This window comes from Colletotrichum karsti (genome assembly GCF_011947395.1).
Source record: "Colletotrichum karsti strain CkLH20 chromosome Unknown Scaffold25, whole genome shotgun sequence".
Lineage (NCBI taxonomy): Eukaryota > Fungi > Ascomycota > Sordariomycetes > Glomerellales > Glomerellaceae > Colletotrichum > Colletotrichum karsti.
The window spans coordinates 247,194-264,135 of record NW_024065925.1 but is presented as its reverse complement, the minus strand read 5'-3'; the positions used below and the strand labels follow the sequence as shown (position 1 = coordinate 264,135).

The following is a 16,942-nucleotide window of genomic DNA, read 5'->3' as shown; positions in this document are numbered from 1 at the left end:
TACCCAGTCCGCCAATCCCCGTTCTATCCCACGTCTATTCCGATAAACCGATCGAAGACTTCGGTGCTCCTAGATACGTCCACCGCAACTTCTCAAACTCGATCCCTTTGACCTCGACAACCTTTTCCACGCCAGGCGCGAGATCGAAGCCATTGTCACTCAGTTTCATGCCCCTTTCCTCCTGAATAATGAACCCTTTTACGGGCCGTTCTGCAGACACCAACAGCTTATCGCCCTTCGCAGTGACCTTGACTTTGCGATCCGAAAACTCGAGATACTTCAACGGCTGGGGCCACGCAAAGTCCTCGGCGACAATCTGCCCATCCACCTCGAGGGTTGCGTAGATGACGAACGGCACATCCATCGCGGGATCGAATGGCGTCCTCTCATCCTCAAACTCCCTCTTTAGAGCCTCAATCTTCGTCTTCTCGAAAACCTCCGTGGTCCCATTCGCAGCAATCATGACTCTCCTCTCAACCTTCTCCTTGACCTCTTGCCCAGAGTCTATGGAGACAAACCTAACCACAACAACACCCTCAACCTCCACCGTCTTACAACTCGCAACCCAAACCTCAAACTCCGCCCCCCGAGCCCCGAGAGTCGGATCAGCGTGGCACTTAGTCCACTCATCAACCCTCCTCCCAACGCAAACATCCAACCCCCTCAACGCCCTCCCGATCGCATAGAACGCAGGCTTCCTCACAAGCCAGTAGTCGACCACGGCCCACGACACGGTCGGCCAGCAGTCGTTCAGCTGCCACACCAGCACGCCCCCGCACCCTCTCCTCCCGGGCCGTCCCCAGTCGCGCCGCCACGCCTTGTACGCGAACGACATGGTCTCGGCCTGCATCAGCTGCGTGAGGTACGTGAACCACCCGATGTCGTACCTGACGGACAGGTTCTCGACGACGTACGTCATCATCCGCCGCTCGTGGTCGTAGGCCTTGTTGCGGAAGTCCATCGCCATGCTGCCCGGCCGGCGCTGCGAGGGGGCCGTGAGCATGGCGTTGGTCGTGGAGAGGTGCGGGTAGCCTTCTTGGCCGAACTCGCTGATGAAGCGGCCTGTGAGTTGCGAGGCGTCTTGGTATTTGTTCATTGCGCCGTGCCAGACTTGCTTCTTGTTAGTGTAGCACTACTTTCTGAGGAAAATGGGGACTTACTGTTCCACTGGTGAATATCTCCGACAGTCGGGTCCGCGGTTGGCTTCCCGTCGCCCCATGGACTGCTCGGATGGTACACCGTATGAGGGCTCTCCTCCTGCACGATCTTGGGCAGGAGATGCTCATAAATGTACCGCGCAGGGAAACTCGACTTGAGCCAAGACTCGGGGTCTTTGTCCTCGTCATACCGATAGTCAAGTTTATACCGCTCCTGGACCTGGTAATCCTCATTATTCCCAGCCCAGATGACAATCGACGGGTGGCCCCTCAACCGCCTCAGATTCTGCCTCGCCTCCTCCTCCACGGTCGCCAAAAACGATGGATACGTCGGGTAGCTCCCGCAAGCGAAGCAGAAATCATGCCAGACCAGCACGCCCATCTCGTCGCACGCCTCCAAGAAGGTCGTCGCCTCGTACACCCCGCCGCCCCATATGCGAAGCATCACCTGGTTCGATTCGACGAGCAGGCGCGCCCAGTCGCGGTAGCGCTCGGGTGTGATGGTCGAGAGGAAGCTGTCGCCGGGAATCCAGCAGGAACCTCCCGCGAAGACGTCGACATTGTTGATGCGGAAATAGAATGACTTGCCCAGGTCGTCGGATTCCTGGACTAGCTCCGCGCGGCGGAAGCCCGTCTTCTTGGTCACGCTGTCGAGGACGCTGCCGTCGGGGTGGAGGAGCGTTGTAGTGATGGTGTACAGCGATTGAGGGCCGTAGGTGAAGGGATACCATAGGGACGGGTTTTCCAGCAGGAACTCCGTCTGCGCCGTGCCGTTCTCGTCAACGGCGAGCTCCTTCTCCAGCACACTATTCCCGTCGAGGGTGAATGTCACGACTAGCTTCCCAGCCCCGCGGCCCTGCGTCTTTGCGACAATCTGGCCCGAAACAACAGCCAGGTCGGCACTCACTTCGCTCTTGACCCATACGTCGTCGACGCGAGCGGTGTACGTCTCCAGAAACACGGGTTTCCACACGCCCGCGGTAACGAGGATCGGGCCCCAGTCCCAGCCCCAGTGGTACTGCGCCTTTCTCACGGGGATGCGTCCCTGTTCCGTCTGGCGGGCGATGAAGCGGTGCTGGTGCGCGTGCGTCTCGACCAGCTCCCTCCCGCGGAGCAGGGCCGAGGCGAAGTCCACTTCCAAGACGTTGTTGCCGTCTGTTGTGAGGAGGAGGTCCAAGACGTTGACGCGGTGCTCGAGGAACATGTTGTCTGATCTGAGGATCTCGGCGCCGTTGAGCGTGACGGTGGCGAATGTGTCGAGGCCCTTGAAGACGAGATCCGTGACGGCATTTGGAGGGACACTGGCCGGTGTCGGGAACTCGACGCGGTAGACCCAGTCCTTTTCTGCGACCCATTGGACTGCGAGCTCGTTCATGTCCAGAAACGGGTCGGGGATTCTTGTAGTGTGTTAGATTGTAATCCAAGAAATTGTGGTTGGGAGGTTTCACTTCTTGTTGGCTAGGAGGTCGACATGGACTTCGCTAGGCACTTTGGCGACGGGAAGCCATGGATTACCCGAAGCGTCATTCTTTTGCTTGAAGAACCAGCCGGTGCTGAGCTCATGTATGAGAGGAGGCATGGTGACCGTCGAGAGCACAATACGAGAGGGTCCCGAGTTTGACAGTCCCGAAAAATTAAGGCGACTCGCTTCCTACAGAGCGCAGAATCACTCGCGTCGGTAAGGCGAAGGTTATAAACAAAATTGAGAGAAGTCACGATGCCTGTCCGTCCCCGCGTCCATAACCACCGGGTCAAGACCCGGGCTCGGGAGGACCCCACATTTTGAGGAGTTGGAACGGCCGATTGGTACGGAGTCGGGGGAAAACCGCCCGCATCGTGTGTCCCTATGTCGAATCAGCAGTGAGAGAAGCCAGAATTCTGCCAAGTTGGGTATTGAAAAGGCGGAAGTTTGAAGTTCCTGGGCTGTGAAGATATCCACTCTCTGTTCAGACGGGGATTTAAAGTCCCGGTCCACTCTGTGCTGCGATGCTATCGGGGTGTTATCGCCCCGAGACGTGTAAGTCATGGGCGTGAGCGTGAGATTGCTTCGGATACAATCTATGGTCCCTGGAATGGTTTTCATGCTGGGCTACCTTAAGCCTGGCAAGTCACGAACCGATCTTAAGCTAAGGGTAATTTGTAACGAGAAAAACCAGCATTATAGATCCAAGTCGCTACTTTATTGCACAATATCCTGCGGAATAGGTTCTTAAATCTCCCTCGCCTCTTTTCCTCCAACGTGCTTCTCCATCCACTCAAAGACTGTTCGGTGCCAAACCAACGAGTTCTCCGGGTTCAAAACCCAGTGGCACTCATCACTGAAAGTCAGAAAGCGACTCTTAACCCCTTGAGCTTGCAGAGTGTTGAACGCTGCCAGTCCCTCGGTGATAGGACACCGGTAATCCTTCTCGCTATGGATGACCAATGTCGGCGGCGCATGCTTCCAGTTCCGCAACAGCTCCGGCCGCGCGGGGTTCCACTTCTCCAGCTCCTCGCCGTTGCTCCACAAGTACGGAGCACCCGCAAAATCCGGCCCGCCGTCGACGACGTCGCTTTGGATCATGAACACGGGCAAGTTGAAGATGCCGTCATGCCAAATGGCGCACGCGAACTTGCGAATCATCTCCTGTCCGAACATCCACGAGACCATGTACCCTCCATACGAGGCCCCCGCAACGATGGCTCGGTCGTGATCGAGATAGGGCAGCGGCTTGAGGTACTCCATCAGGTTGACGAGGTCTTGGTACGGAGCGCCGCCCCAGGAACGGTAGATGCGTGCGGTGAAGTCGACGCCGTAGCCCGTACTACCGGCAATGTTCGGCGCAATGAGGACGTAACCCTGTTGTGCCCAGAGAGCTAAGTTCCACTGCGATTGTCGTTAGCTTGATACATGAAGTAAACTTGTTGGTGACTAACCCTCGTGGACCAAGAGTCCAGCCAAGACGACTCTGGGCCCCCATGGGGTAGGAGGACCCAAGGGTACTTCTTGCGCTCATCAAAGTTGGAGGGCTTGATGATGAAAGAGTGCACGACGGCGTCATCAGCGCCTTCGTACCAAAATTCCGAAACCATGCTGTGTGAGAGACCATACTTGGCCCCGTGCTTTGTGGAGGAAGATACCACCTTTGATTGCGTTTTCAGCGTGGTATCGACAATCTGCCACAAGCTGCTCTCGACGATGCTGTTGCTGGTAACGAGGAGCTGGTCGTAGTTGCCCTCTTTCAGAGGGTAAAAGGCAGACACAACGCCGCTCTCAACGAGCGACGTTGCCTCTGCACCGTGCCGAAGCTCAAGGTGGGACAGCTTGACCCTTCCGCAGTCCTCCGTTGTGATGAGTAAAGCATCAGAGCTGCCTGCGAATTCGAAGCTCCGCGGAGGTAGACGAGGCCCTTTGCCGAAGATCATGGTATGTACGTGATAAGCACCGAAGGAACTCGTATGGCCCATATACAACCTGACATCTACAGGGTTGGCGTAAGGCGCATGTAGAAACGCGATTTTCGAACCGTCTGGTGAGAACCTCACGTTCTGGTAGTACGCCTTGGTCTCGGATATGCCCATGACGACGGGCCTTGGCCGTGTAGGTGGTGCGGCTGTAAAGGATGCGAGGGGGACATAGTAGACATGGGCAATGCGGACAAACTCTGGCGACGAAGGCCTGGGATCCTCAGCAACGAAAGCAATGCCCTTTTCGCTGATGTCAAAGTTGTCTGTCGGATCGGCAACATCGTACATGCCCACTGGCGCCTCAAGAGTCGTATCTTTGACGATATTTTGCAACTCTCCGGCAACTCCCCATTTTCCGTGTGCGTTGACAAGAGTTGAGTACCATAGAGCATATTTGTGTGACTTGTATAGCTCATTCCACTGACACACGTGTTAGTCACAGCATACCACCATCGAGAAACATTATGTTCACTTACAACCCTGACTTTGGGACCGTCAAAGATGCGAGCAGTGGACTTCTTCTTCTCTTCTGTTTCGTCATTGAAAAGACCGCCGTCAGGACCGACCAGTCCGGCAACGACAAACGCAACACTTCCGTCGTCCAGCGCCTTCAACTTCAGCGCAGTGATTGGCGCATCATACTCGCCAGCGACGTAATGCTCCTTGGCCGGGTCGTCGCCATTGGCAATCCAGATCTGCGTCGTTCCCTTCTCGCCCGACTTTAAGTAAATGACATCGGTTTTGGTGCCCGGCAGCCACTGGGCATCGTGGACTTTGTCATCATCGGTGAGCTGGTCGGAGGCCCCACTCTCGATATCCATGAGGCGGACCTCCTTGACGGTCTTGTTGTCCTCGAAGCTGTGCGTCGACTGGGTGTAGAGAATGAGGGTGCCATCGGGGCTCGGGACGGCGGAGCCACGACGAGGAGCGCTCAGCAGCACGTCGGGGGTGAAATCCTTGGCCACGCGCATTTTGAGCTGGGATTGAGGGTGATGTCGGGATATGGAGAATGTGAGATGTGAACGAGTGTGTACTGACGACTCGCGGTGGAAACACTGGTGAAGCAAGCAATGAACACGAGTCCGAGTCCGCGAACGCAGAACGCAGAAGAGCGGCAGGAATCAACACGAAAACTGGATGAATGAGAGATTTTGTCTTGGAATTGATTTGAGGTGATGATCTGGAAGTACGAATGAGGCTGACGCAAACTAGCTAGAGGGACGCGACAGCGTTTTCGAGGTGGCTTCCTGAGGTTTGGCAGGCACGCACAGAGCAGATTACTGACCTTCCCGCTTGGGACTCGCGAATGGCGTGGCAGAAGGCAGCAGCCAGCAGCCAGCGTCTTGATCATCCTGCGGTCGAAGTATACAAAGTTACTTACTCAACACGCTGCGCTGTGCCCTACTTGCTACCTAATATTATTTCTTAGTGCATCAAGAGGTCCAGTGAAGGATTGGCGGTGTCATTCAGAAGCAATATTGACACGTCAATTCCGTTCAACATGGGCCTCAATTCTTATTAATACTTCAAACAACTTCATATACGCCAAGACGTGCGTGTTGTAAACCATTTGTCGCACTCTGAAGCCACGCGGCCCCCTGGTAGGGTACTGAGGAACGCTGTAAGGTACCTCACCTCACGGCTTCCAGGTTGTTCGCACTCCCGGAACAGGACCGGACGGGGAACGGCATGGAGGCCGACGGAGGAGGACCCACTGTGCAAGAAACAGAACTTCCCATTTTGGCCTTTTAAGCACCTCCCCGAAGAGAATCATGCGATATCACCAACATGACCCCCACCGTCCTTTTGCTCGTGACTCCAACGTCTCCACGAACAACCCAGAGCCAAAAGAGCTGTCGATCAACCAGCTTTGAGACTTTCTCGGAAGAAACCCCGTCACACCCAGTTTTTATAGTGTAAACAGGCATGTCGCGGCGGTGGTACTCCGACTCTCATCAATTGACTTCCAAGGGCCCAGAGCTCGGGCTGAGATAGCACGCCAGCCCGCCCGCGATCCCACGCTGTCAGCCATTCCCGCGTTCCATTCCTTCGGGGTCCCTTCGACCCTTCGTACTTTTGTACCGATTATCTCCGACTTCGGTCCCCAGTAAGCTGAAATTTTCGACCGTCCATTCGTCGATGCGCCGTCCGCCAGTCCACCGTCCCCGGGGGACCTTTTTTTTCGTCCCCTCTTATTCACTAAAATCCGAATCGTCATTTGCTGAACCGCTGCTTTTCCCGGGGGTCCCTTCAAGACACACAAAGGAAAAAAAATTGGGCGTCTCTGTCTGTTGCAAGCGAACGAGAAGAAGCACGAGCTCCGGGTCCCCGTCGCTTCCCTCTCAATCATGGATTCATAGCTTTCCCCCATAAGCTAGGCCTCTTCCCCAGCTTTCCCTCTCTTGGTTTTGCTGTCTTTACTTCCTACCTCATTCTCTTCCCTCCTCTACCTACCTACCCTACCCCAAGGATCAGGTAGTCCAGTCTGGTGCCGTCATCTCTTCTTTCCTTCGTTCGTGTATGCTTTGTTAGCTCCGGCCGGTTCCAGACGACGTCACACAGCCTGAGACGTCACCCAACCTCTCCCGATCTGGACCTGTTTATATAACCCGTCGCAAAGCGAAGCGACATCGGGAAGCACCGCAACACCCGATATCTCGAGTCCCTCAAGAGCTGCCAGACGACCGACGCCTGCAGCCCACCGCGACCTCGAGATACTCAGGCTCCGGAAGCCCAACCGACAGACATACAAGCCGCATGGCTGAGAGGGACACCAGACCAGAGGGGCTCGCTCCCGCACCCGTTGCGCCAGACCTCACTATCAAGCCCCCGAACCCGCTGGCTCTGGCAACGAGCAAAAAGGTCGAGATGGAGGCCAAGATGCGCGAGACCAAGTGGAACACGACGAACCTGGGCATGCGCCTAGGCGCCGACTTCATCAGCGCCGCCTGCGCCGGAACCTTGGTCGCTCCCATCGTCTCCATTATTGATCGGTAAGCAATACGGTTCCATGACAGAAAACACCAAGAATCTAACCACTCGTCCACCTACAGCTCGATCATGGAAAACGCCTCCGGCCGCCGCAGTCTGGGCGAATCCGTAAAGTCCTGCCTCCGCGAACTCGTCCTCCGCCCCCACCACGTCGTCTTCAGCAAACCCTTCGCCCTCATCTTCGCCCTCTACGGCGGCACCTACCTGACCGCGAACACCCTCGACACCGCCGTCTCGACCGTCCAGAACAAGAGCCCCTCCCACGTCACCGCCGGCACCGGCAAGTTCGCCGCCTCGAGCACCGCCAACATCGGCATCTGCATGTACAAGGACCAGGTCTACGTCCGCATGTTCGGCCCGCCCGGCGTCACCCCGCGCGCTGTGCCCATGATATCCTACGCCCTCTTCGGCCTGCGCGACTGCTTGACCATCTTCGCGAGCTTCAACGTCCCGCCACGCATGGGGCCGTGGCTGAACGAGCGCATGGGAGAGGAAGTCGCGAAAAAGGTTAGCGGGTTGACCGTCATGCAGTTCGCGGCGCCGGCCATGGTGCAGCTCGTGAGCACGCCGCTGCACCTGCTCGGCCTGGACGTGTACAACCGCCCTAGTGCCGCGGGTGCGGTTGTGACGTGGAAGGACCGCTGGCAGATCGTGGCCAAGAACTGGGGCATCAGCACAATGGCGAGAATCTGCCGTATCATCCCGGCATACGGTGTTGGCGGTGTCGTCAACCGCAAGGTTAGGTTGAGCATGATGGAGAAGCTGGAATGAAGAGGAGTGTTTTTGACGTCTTGATCCGATCTGGATGTGGCCAACGAATTGGTTTTCTTTTGGTTGTCAGTATTACCCTTGGGCATTGGTTCATATGGGCGGCGTTTAGGTTTTGACTTTTTTCTCCTTTGCGTTCCTCTCGGTAGAGCATAGACTGGGAGGCGGAAACCCAGCCGCCAGCATCAAAGAATGGGGCATCTAGACGACAGACCGCGGGGACCCCAGGACATGTAGAATAGTAATGCGCTTTAATGTCTGTGACTGCGCCGACGCGGCACACAAATAGATATCCCAAGTCAACGATTCTTTCCTCACATCAGGCCGCTCTCCTTGAGTGCCCTCATCACTTCGTCCTCCTCCCACCGGTGCTTCTTACGCCTACGTTTCGTGTCACCAGTGTCGATGTAGTTCTTCCAGAACTTGAGGCCCTCGATGCCGTCTTCGCGACAGAGAACCCCGCGTTCTTCGGCCATTTCCAGTTCTTCCTCGGCAACACCGATGCTCCAGCCAAACCGCTCAGCAGCATCGCGAGCTGTGACGCCGCGCCCAAACTGCCGCCAGTCCCAAGCCAGCTCCTTTTCTGGTGGGAACTCGTGTAAGTCGTCCAGCCAAGAGACCAGCGCCTTGATCGTGGTCTCGTCCGTGCGATCGCTACTCTGGACGACCAGAACTCCGCTCTTGAACTTACGGAGCCGAACGGGCAACTTCAGCGACTCCCACATCTGCGCCGCCTTTTCAAAATCCATTGGGCTCACGAGCTCGACACCGCCCCGGGCGCGGTTGAACATGGCCCATAAATCGACCAAGTTGATGATTCCTCCGGCCTTCTTCAACACGCCGCGAGCGTCGTCCGTCAAAAACTCTGCCAGGTTTCGCGCCAGTTCGGACAAATACAAGGTTTCGGAGCTGCTGCCGCCCACGATGTCTTTCGTCGTGACCAAACCAAGCTGACTGGCAGACTCCGCCAAAAGGGCGTTGGCTTCCGAAGCCGCAGCGCCACTCCCGCCGTTCGCCTGCCTCGCAAACCGCTCCGCCAGTGCCACAATTTCTTTGGCGGATGCCATGAGCGCGTCGAGGTCCTCGAACGCACTGCCGATCATCACTTCGTTGTTCTTGCGCATATCAAGACCACGCTGCTCCAGCCCAGCAATACCAACACCCTTTGGACGCGCGGGAGTAGCTACAGGAGCCCTCACTATAACACCGTTGTCGTCTATTGTCCGGCTACTTTGGGGTATGGGCGGGGCGCCTTGGAGGAGCCATTTTCGCTGGGTCATCGAGCCTTTGAGTCTTTCGTAGAAGATCTTCTCGCCGCCTCCTCTGAACGAGATCTTGACACTTTCCGCAGTGTCCTGACCCGCGGCCGACGGGTTGAGAACGGGGCCTGGAGACTCTGTCCGCTGCGTCTCCTGTGCCACTACTTGCGGTATATCCTGCGATATCAGAGGTGCGCCGCACATCTCGCACGCCAACAGGGACGGGTGGTTGAGGAAAGTGCATCGAGGGCACTGAAAGGTCGCGCTCGGGTCGGAGGGGTTCTGTGGCGCGCCCGTGATGTTAGACGCAGCGGGCCACGGTGGTAAGGACCCTGAGTCATCTGGTCTGTTCGATGTCGACCGCGATCGCACGGCCAGAGGTGAGCTGACGGTTGGACTCGGAGGCGCGGGTGTTCGACTGGTCGCATTAGATATGGATGCTTTCAAGACATGCGCCAGAGTCGGCTTGATGCCACATGCCAGGCAAGGTGGCAAAGGGGTATGGATATTCGCTGTTGTAGGATCGAAGTTGGACGGAACCGGGTTCGAGAAACTGCAAATCGTGCATACCCAGGTCGCCGCCGTGGCTGTAGGATCTGGCGGGGGTCTATATGGGCTGTCGGCGCGGGCAGGTGACCCAGCGCCTGGCCTCGGAGACGAAATGGCAGAAGCTCTTGTCTGGAGAGAAGATCGCTTCAGGGGCTTCGGTATCAGAGTAATCTTTGCAGATGACTTCAAGAACCCCGCGTAGAACTCGTATCGATCCACATCTTTCAAATCGAGGGCGACGGAGTGTTTGCGCGGCTCTTCTTTGTCGACGTAACAGACTCGGTGGGATGTCAGGTAGACTTGTCCATTTTGCTGGTGAGGAAGCTTGAACTTTCTGTAAATGACGAACCATGGTCAGCTGCCGAGCAAGACTGGAGATTGACCTGGCTGAGCAACGTACCCCTCATAGAGTCCAACGTTGTCTTGGACGAACAACAAGACTTCATCCGGTAGATAAGAGGGCCGGAGAGCGGTCGTGAGGTCGATGTGTTTTAGAAACATCCGTCATATCTGTTCGACAGGATGCTGAGGGAGTAATGCGCGCAAGCACTGCGATGACCGGAGATGATCGATGGAGGCGAGGGGCCACGAAGCGTCATACGTCAGTGACAGTCTCGGGCTGTATTGGGGATCGAGAGCCGCAATCGTAAATTGCTCAGGAGTCGGACATATTTCGAAAACAAAAACGACCGCCTTGAGAGTGTCTGGAATTACGGGCAGAAGCACGCGTGATGCTCATGCAGATGATGGCGTAACAGAGTGAGTTTATCTCGCAGGACCATGTACCTTCTTTACCCCACGGTTGCTGCGAACCAACCCAACGGAAGGCGGGCATATGCCTTATCGCCGACAGCCGATAAGATAGGCGCCTTACGTCAGCCCAGCCCGTAGTTTAACCGACGGATCGCAGGCCACGAGCGCCTATTTTGAGCTTGGGCACAATATTATTGGTCCCCACTCTTCTGACTTGCCTGAAATCCCTCTCACACAGACCACCCGTCATTTCCACCGCCATTCTCGGAATATCCCCAACCTCAGTTCTTGCCAACATCAACAACTCCGTCGACGACCACCCCCGACCACCAGCCAACACGCAAGCTGCTGCTTTTCGACTTTCGTCAAACTAATCCCCGACTCAGAATTCAGCGTTTCTTCACCCGAGACAACATGATGCCAACCAGCTGGCCGGCGCCGCCACCCGGCGTTGCGTACGGAGCACCTCCTGCCAACTACGCCTACCCTCCCAGTAAGTTATTTGAACATGTCCTCAAATCGAACCGAACCTCCAGTCACTAACCATCTCTCAGATCCGGCATACACCGCAGTCCAGGCTCGCCAGAGCTTCGGCCAGTATCCTCCTCCCCCAGCCGCCGCACCCGTCTACAGTCCGCCCCAGCCCGTGGTCTCCTACGATCAGAGTGCGCAAGTCCCGCCAGCGCAGCCGCCACGAAAGGTGGAATGGCCAGCCTCTGTCCGCGATTATGTCCAAAAGTCCTTTCTTCCTGCCAACATGGATCCGTCCGTGTCTCGTCCCGAGATTGAAGCCAAGTTGAAGGCGACCATCTCCCAGCATATGGAGAACGGAACTCTCGAGTCTACCGACTGGGAGAACATGCCGTGTCCCGCCGCCCTGATCAAAAATGAACGCCAACTTCAACTGAACTCCTCTCCGAGTGCTGCCTTCTCGTATGATACGCGATATGAAAACTCGACGCCCAACCCGAAAAAGCGCAAGTCCAATGAATTCACATCGGATGACAAATCTGCTGTGCCTTGGCGCTCTACTAACAGCCACCGATCCAACGCCCTGGAAGATCGCATCACCTTCGCCTCCCCCGACAAACGCGCCAGCTTCGACGAACCTCTGCCCAAGTCAAGTAAGTTTCAGAAGCAGTTGGAGAAGCGTCAACGCCGTTTCGATGGCGGCTACAAGTCTGCCTACCGGTCGCCCAGCCCTCCTCCCTCGGATGGTCCCGTTGTCGGCACCAGCGAGACGTTGGAGAAGCGGTACCTGCGGTTGACGGCTCCTCCCGTTCCTTCCCAGGTCCGGCCGGAGCGAGTCCTGCACAAGACCATCGATCTCCTTAAGAAGAAGTGGAAGAAGGAGGGCAACTATTCTTACATTTGCGACCAGCTCAAGTCCATGCGTCAAGACCTGACAGTCCAGCGGATCAAAAACGACTTCACAGTGTCCGTATACGAACTCCACGCCCGCATTGCCTTGGAGAAGGGGGACCTTGGTGAGTATAATCAGTGCCAAACGCAGTTGCGTACCCTGTACGCAAAGGGACTGAAAGGGAACCCCATCGAATTCAAGGCGTATCGCATTTTGTATTTCATTCACACCGCCAACCGTACCGGCCTTAATGATGCGTTGGCAGATCTAACCACAGCAGAGAAGGAGGAGCGACCCATCAAGCACGCGTTGCAGGTGCGGTCTGCTCTCGCCTTGGGAAACTATCACAAGTTCTTCCAGCTTTACTTGGATACTCCCAATATGGGAGCGTACCTCATGGACATGTTCGTTGTTCGTGAACGTCTCGCTGCATTGTGCAACATTTGCAAGGCGTAAGTTTCGCTCCATTCTGCAGGCTCCAGAACATGCGCTAATCCATACTAGATACAAGCCAGACGTAAAGTTACGATTCATCACTGAGGAACTCGGTTTCGAGTCCGACGTTGATGCGGCTCAGTTCATTGTCGACTTCAATGGCCAGCACCTGCTCGAAGAACGACCAGACTACATTGCTCTCCTGACCGGGAAAGCCGGACCGCTGTTCGAATCTGCGAGGACCGAGGCGTTCCGCAAGGTTGACATCAAAGGCCAGATCTGAGCTCTTCGCCATGTTTCCTTCTCATCGCAACCTGCTCTACACCTTCTAACTACCCTCCTACCGCCGGTCACTGGTCATGCACGCGGCCCCTCTCTCCATCTTCCATCCACATCACGAAGCCTTCGGGTTTGGACCGAACTCTCCTCGTAGACCTTATTTTTATGTTTTTTCTTTCTTCCTCTCCGATTGTCACAGCACTCGCACTCTTCACCATGCATTTCCTGCGACTTTTCGAAAACCGCTCGTCGTTTGGTTACGAACTCACGATTCACCGATCTGCCTTTCTGCTCCCTATGACGGCATTGACGCTTACGCACAGCTTCAGCAGCGGGATACCTTTCGGGGGGCTCGTGGGAGGCAGTCGACGGACGAAAGCAATGGCGACACACCAGGCGGAGTTGCCGCTGGTGATGAAGATTGTCCGCTGGCCTACGGTGGCCGGCAGTTGGCTCTGGGGGCTTCAGTTTTGATACCCGTTCGGCATACCGTTGTGTATGCGAAGTGGGTGGCGTTGGAATGGGAAAAGATGGGATCGGTATATTCAGGGATAAAAGGCGAATGGAGTTTGACCAGCTGCTGGTCGGGTGCAAAGCTCCGCATATACGTTGTTATATCAGACCAGGTGTCGAACCCTAGCATTAGCAGCACAGCGAATCCAGTTTCTCGTTAGACCGAAGGGTTCGATTTCCCAGATCCTTCACTGTGCTCGCTGCTCTGCGGTTCAGATTACTGCCGTCCCTTTGCCGTCCCCATTTGGCCTCCACGCCGGGCTTTAACTATGCCCACGCCGAGGCACCGCCCGGTCAACTCCGTGGCGCTGCCTGCTGTTGAGCGACCCATTTTCTTCATCACCTGGCAATCTAGGCGCTCACTATTGGCTATCTCTTTCATGGTGCCGTCCGTATCATTCACCAAGCCACCATTTCGCATCATGTCTCGCTGGGTACCCGCGAAGTATCCAGCGAAGTAACTTGCTTCGCTAGGCCACTTAACGCGAGACTACCTTATCCCGTTCCCCCGAGCTCGTGTCACGACTGCCTGTCTGTCTATCAGTGAGGCCAGTGATTCATCGTGTCATGAATGAGAACTGGACCGCATCATACCAGCATCGCGAGTCTCAGCCTTGGGCCAGTCGCCTGTTTTCTGGCGGTCACTGGTTATCTCAAAGGGCACGCGCAAGGTCGTTGCCGCGCCTGTCTTTCTGATCTCTCCAGATTCCATGGCACGGCATTTTCTATTGAAGTTACATCTGACATGTGGGCGATGTGCACCATGACACGAAGCAGTAACTCTGGCATCAAAGCTGGCATCGTTTTGTAAAGGATCATGGCGTTGGTTATGAGATTGGTCTATTGATGTTAAGCAACGGTTATGGATCAGGCCACGCCTATGAGTCAAGTTGCCGGGATGTATTATTGCCGCTGTTAGCAATACAGCATGATCGCCTCTTTGTTTGCACATGGCGGTTGTTCAGCTATTGTCCAACTGACAGCAGCGGTCAAGCCGGCCCTCGGACGTTCGTTCGGTGGATCAAGGTTCATAAGAAGATCATCGCGGGCATCGTCTAGTTCATGTTCGTCCCGTGCCCGCACGTCAACCGAAATCAGACATGTGATGGTTGAACAACTCGGCACACGTGCTCAATACCCACCAGGTCCATCGTGAGGTGGTTACCGTATGCGGATATGGAACGACGTGAAGCTTCGTCCTTGGGCGTCAATAACGCCCGCCCACCACCTGCCATCTGGAAATACCGTTCCAGCGTGGCAGCTGTGTGGCCAGAGACGAAACTCAACATGAGCTTGCCGTCATCAGGTTCGGCGATTAAACATGGACATGAGCAGAATTTCGGGAGCGGGCAGGTCCAGCTGCCCGCAGAGGCCCGAGGTGGGCATCAGAGCTTACTGCCGCCAGCTTGAGAGAAGCGTCGACGGTCTGGAGTGGTCTCGCGCAGAAGACCAAACCAAAGTCTGCCGATGTGGCGTCCCGAGTGCGCGAACGGACTGCCTGGGGAGAAGAGCTCCAGATGGAGCTCTGCTGTCCGCCTCCTCGCTGCCCCGGGGATGGTTCCATTCGGGGTTTGTCAAAATATGAGCCAAACCTTGCCTCAGTTTCTCCTCGTCTGCTCTTCGCGCGGCCCTGAGCGCGGTAGAGCGCCTTGACGGGCATCGACCATTTGCTGATGGAGAGATACGCCCGTGCTCGCGACTAGATCCTTGCTCATGCCCCAATCTGCACGCTGTGGTATTGCAAACGGGCGAGATTTCCTCGCTCTGACCACTCGGAGAAGCTCAGCTTTTAGCCCGAATTATCCTGTTCCGTTTGACAGCTCGAGCTGTCTTGATGGTTCACGTGGCTGTGATTGGCGAGAGGGAATGGGACATCGAACGAGTTGGGGTTTCAGTTCCAGAGAGCATCTGGCGGGACGCGATGCTGCCGGAGGGAGCGGTGCTCAGCCGTTCTCTTCCGGTGTGAATCGTTATCGGGGTTGAAAAGCAAATACTATTTAGAATATGATCAGTTGAGTGCTCGCCGCGTCAGCCTCTGTGACATCAGAGATGCCTGAGAATAAGTGGCAATTCCATATATTCCCTGATGAACATCACATCTCAATGTGACGCTTTTAGAATGAACCGCCGCGTTGCCGAGCCGACTGAAAACTGAAATGGTCTCGTCATAAGACAGGCCTATCGATATGCTCATGCCTCTTTCTGACCGTTACGCCCAGCCACCATCTGAGTTGATGGCAATGAAAAGTGTAGCCGCAGGCCGCCTATATGTTTGCGGCGCTACCATCTAGCTTCCAAGGTGCTGGCCTGGCAGATCTCCCGAATGGTGACATGTCCGCCCGGCCGCCAGCTCCGGAACGATGGTCTCCGTTCGGCCGGAGAACTCGTTGCCAGAAGCAGCGGGAGGTCCCGACGCCCGCATCTCGCCACTCCGAAAGAAGCGGGCAAACACCGAATAAGTGCTCTTTGCGCGAGGAAGCGCAATAAGTGGCGTGGTGTCACCGCGTGGATGGGACGGGGACCCAGTTTCATCGTGCCAAGACAGCTGTTCTCCGCGAACTCAACCTGAACGGGGTCTCCACGCCCCTGAATAGGCCGCGGATCGGCACCCGCAATTCGGCGCTACGGGATGGTGTGGACGGGACCTTGCATGCCGACCTCCTACTAGATGTTTCGGAGTCAGGTCCTACTAACGACAGATGTTGGTCAGCGAGCCTTCCATTGTATGTTCACGCGAACATCCACTGACGATGAAGACTCCCTGGCTCCCTTGCTTGGTTGGAGTAGTCCGTAAGCTTGCCTGGCAGGTTGAGATCATCGGCTCCGTGAGAGAAGATTAGAAACTACTCAAGCATACATCTTGCAACTCGTGCGAATTGACGGCCATCCCAAGGATTCCACAAACGCTTGAGCCATGTTGCTGCTGCGCGGTAGTCTTGCTTTCAGGTTGGCCTTCCAAGATCGTTCGTTTTCCTTCGGTCGCGCATCCGGAGTTGGGGCTGACAGGTTTGACATTCTGGCCGAGGCACCCTGATCTACGGTGGCCCTCACTTGACGATCATTGACGACGGCCCAAGGTTCCTCCTGATATTTGGAACTCGATCAAAAGTGATCTCATCTATGGACGATGTTCTTCGCTGTTATCTTATTGGTCAGCTTAGTGGCTGTCGCCCCGTTTCAGCCAACATAGGACGTCGAGTTTCAAGTTGTGTGGTGTCCGCGAACGGGATGGGCTGGATCCGAACATAACTGCGGCATCAACTCGAAGCTTGACCTTGTTACTCGCACTCTGTCTTTGGTGGGCAAACCAAAGAGGTGGGTTCGCTCAACCTGGAGTATTTGGAATCTGGCACTCGCTATCGTATTGGAAGACCCTTGCGCATTATTTCCCTTGAACAGTGACGATTCTACCGGCCAAGGTTGGCACT

At 55.9% G+C, this 16,942-nt stretch overlaps 5 protein-coding genes across 5 annotated transcripts; 2 read left to right on the top strand and 3 right to left on the bottom strand.

Moving 5' to 3' along the window:
• Positions 1-34: 34 nt before the first annotated feature.
• CkaCkLH20_07787 (glycosyl hydrolase family 2) lies at positions 35-2,736 on the bottom strand (the record flags this gene model as incomplete). Its single annotated transcript, XM_038890503.1, has 3 exons — positions 35-1,110; positions 1,161-2,554; positions 2,606-2,736. The coding sequence occupies 3 exons, from the start codon at positions 2,734-2,736 to the stop codon at positions 35-37; spliced, it is 2,601 nt and encodes an 866-aa protein (XP_038744111.1).
• A 630-nt stretch (positions 2,737-3,366) lies between these two features.
• Positions 3,367-5,575, bottom strand: CkaCkLH20_07786 (oligopeptidase family protein; the record flags this gene model as incomplete). Its single annotated transcript, XM_038890502.1, has 3 exons — positions 3,367-4,023; positions 4,074-5,024; positions 5,081-5,575. 3 exons carry the CDS (start codon positions 5,573-5,575, stop codon positions 3,367-3,369), a joined length of 2,103 nt encoding a protein of 700 aa, XP_038744110.1.
• A 1,786-nt stretch (positions 5,576-7,361) lies between these two features.
• CkaCkLH20_07785 (uncharacterized protein) lies at positions 7,362-8,366 on the top strand (the record flags this gene model as incomplete). Its single annotated transcript, XM_038890501.1, has 2 exons — positions 7,362-7,597; positions 7,658-8,366. 2 exons carry the CDS (start codon positions 7,362-7,364, stop codon positions 8,364-8,366), a joined length of 945 nt encoding a protein of 314 aa, XP_038744109.1.
• A 311-nt stretch (positions 8,367-8,677) lies between these two features.
• Positions 8,678-10,672, bottom strand: CkaCkLH20_07784 (EAP30/Vps36 family protein; the record flags this gene model as incomplete). Its single annotated transcript, XM_038890500.1, has 2 exons — positions 8,678-10,505; positions 10,572-10,672. 2 exons carry the CDS (start codon positions 10,670-10,672, stop codon positions 8,678-8,680), a joined length of 1,929 nt encoding a protein of 642 aa, XP_038744108.1.
• Positions 10,673-11,338: 666 nt separating this feature from the next.
• On the top strand, positions 11,339-13,005 carry CkaCkLH20_07783 (sac3 ganp domain protein; the record flags this gene model as incomplete). Its single annotated transcript, XM_038890499.1, has 3 exons — positions 11,339-11,417; positions 11,479-12,739; positions 12,792-13,005. 3 exons carry the CDS (start codon positions 11,339-11,341, stop codon positions 13,003-13,005), a joined length of 1,554 nt encoding a protein of 517 aa, XP_038744107.1.
• Positions 13,006-16,942: the final 3,937 nt, after the last annotated feature.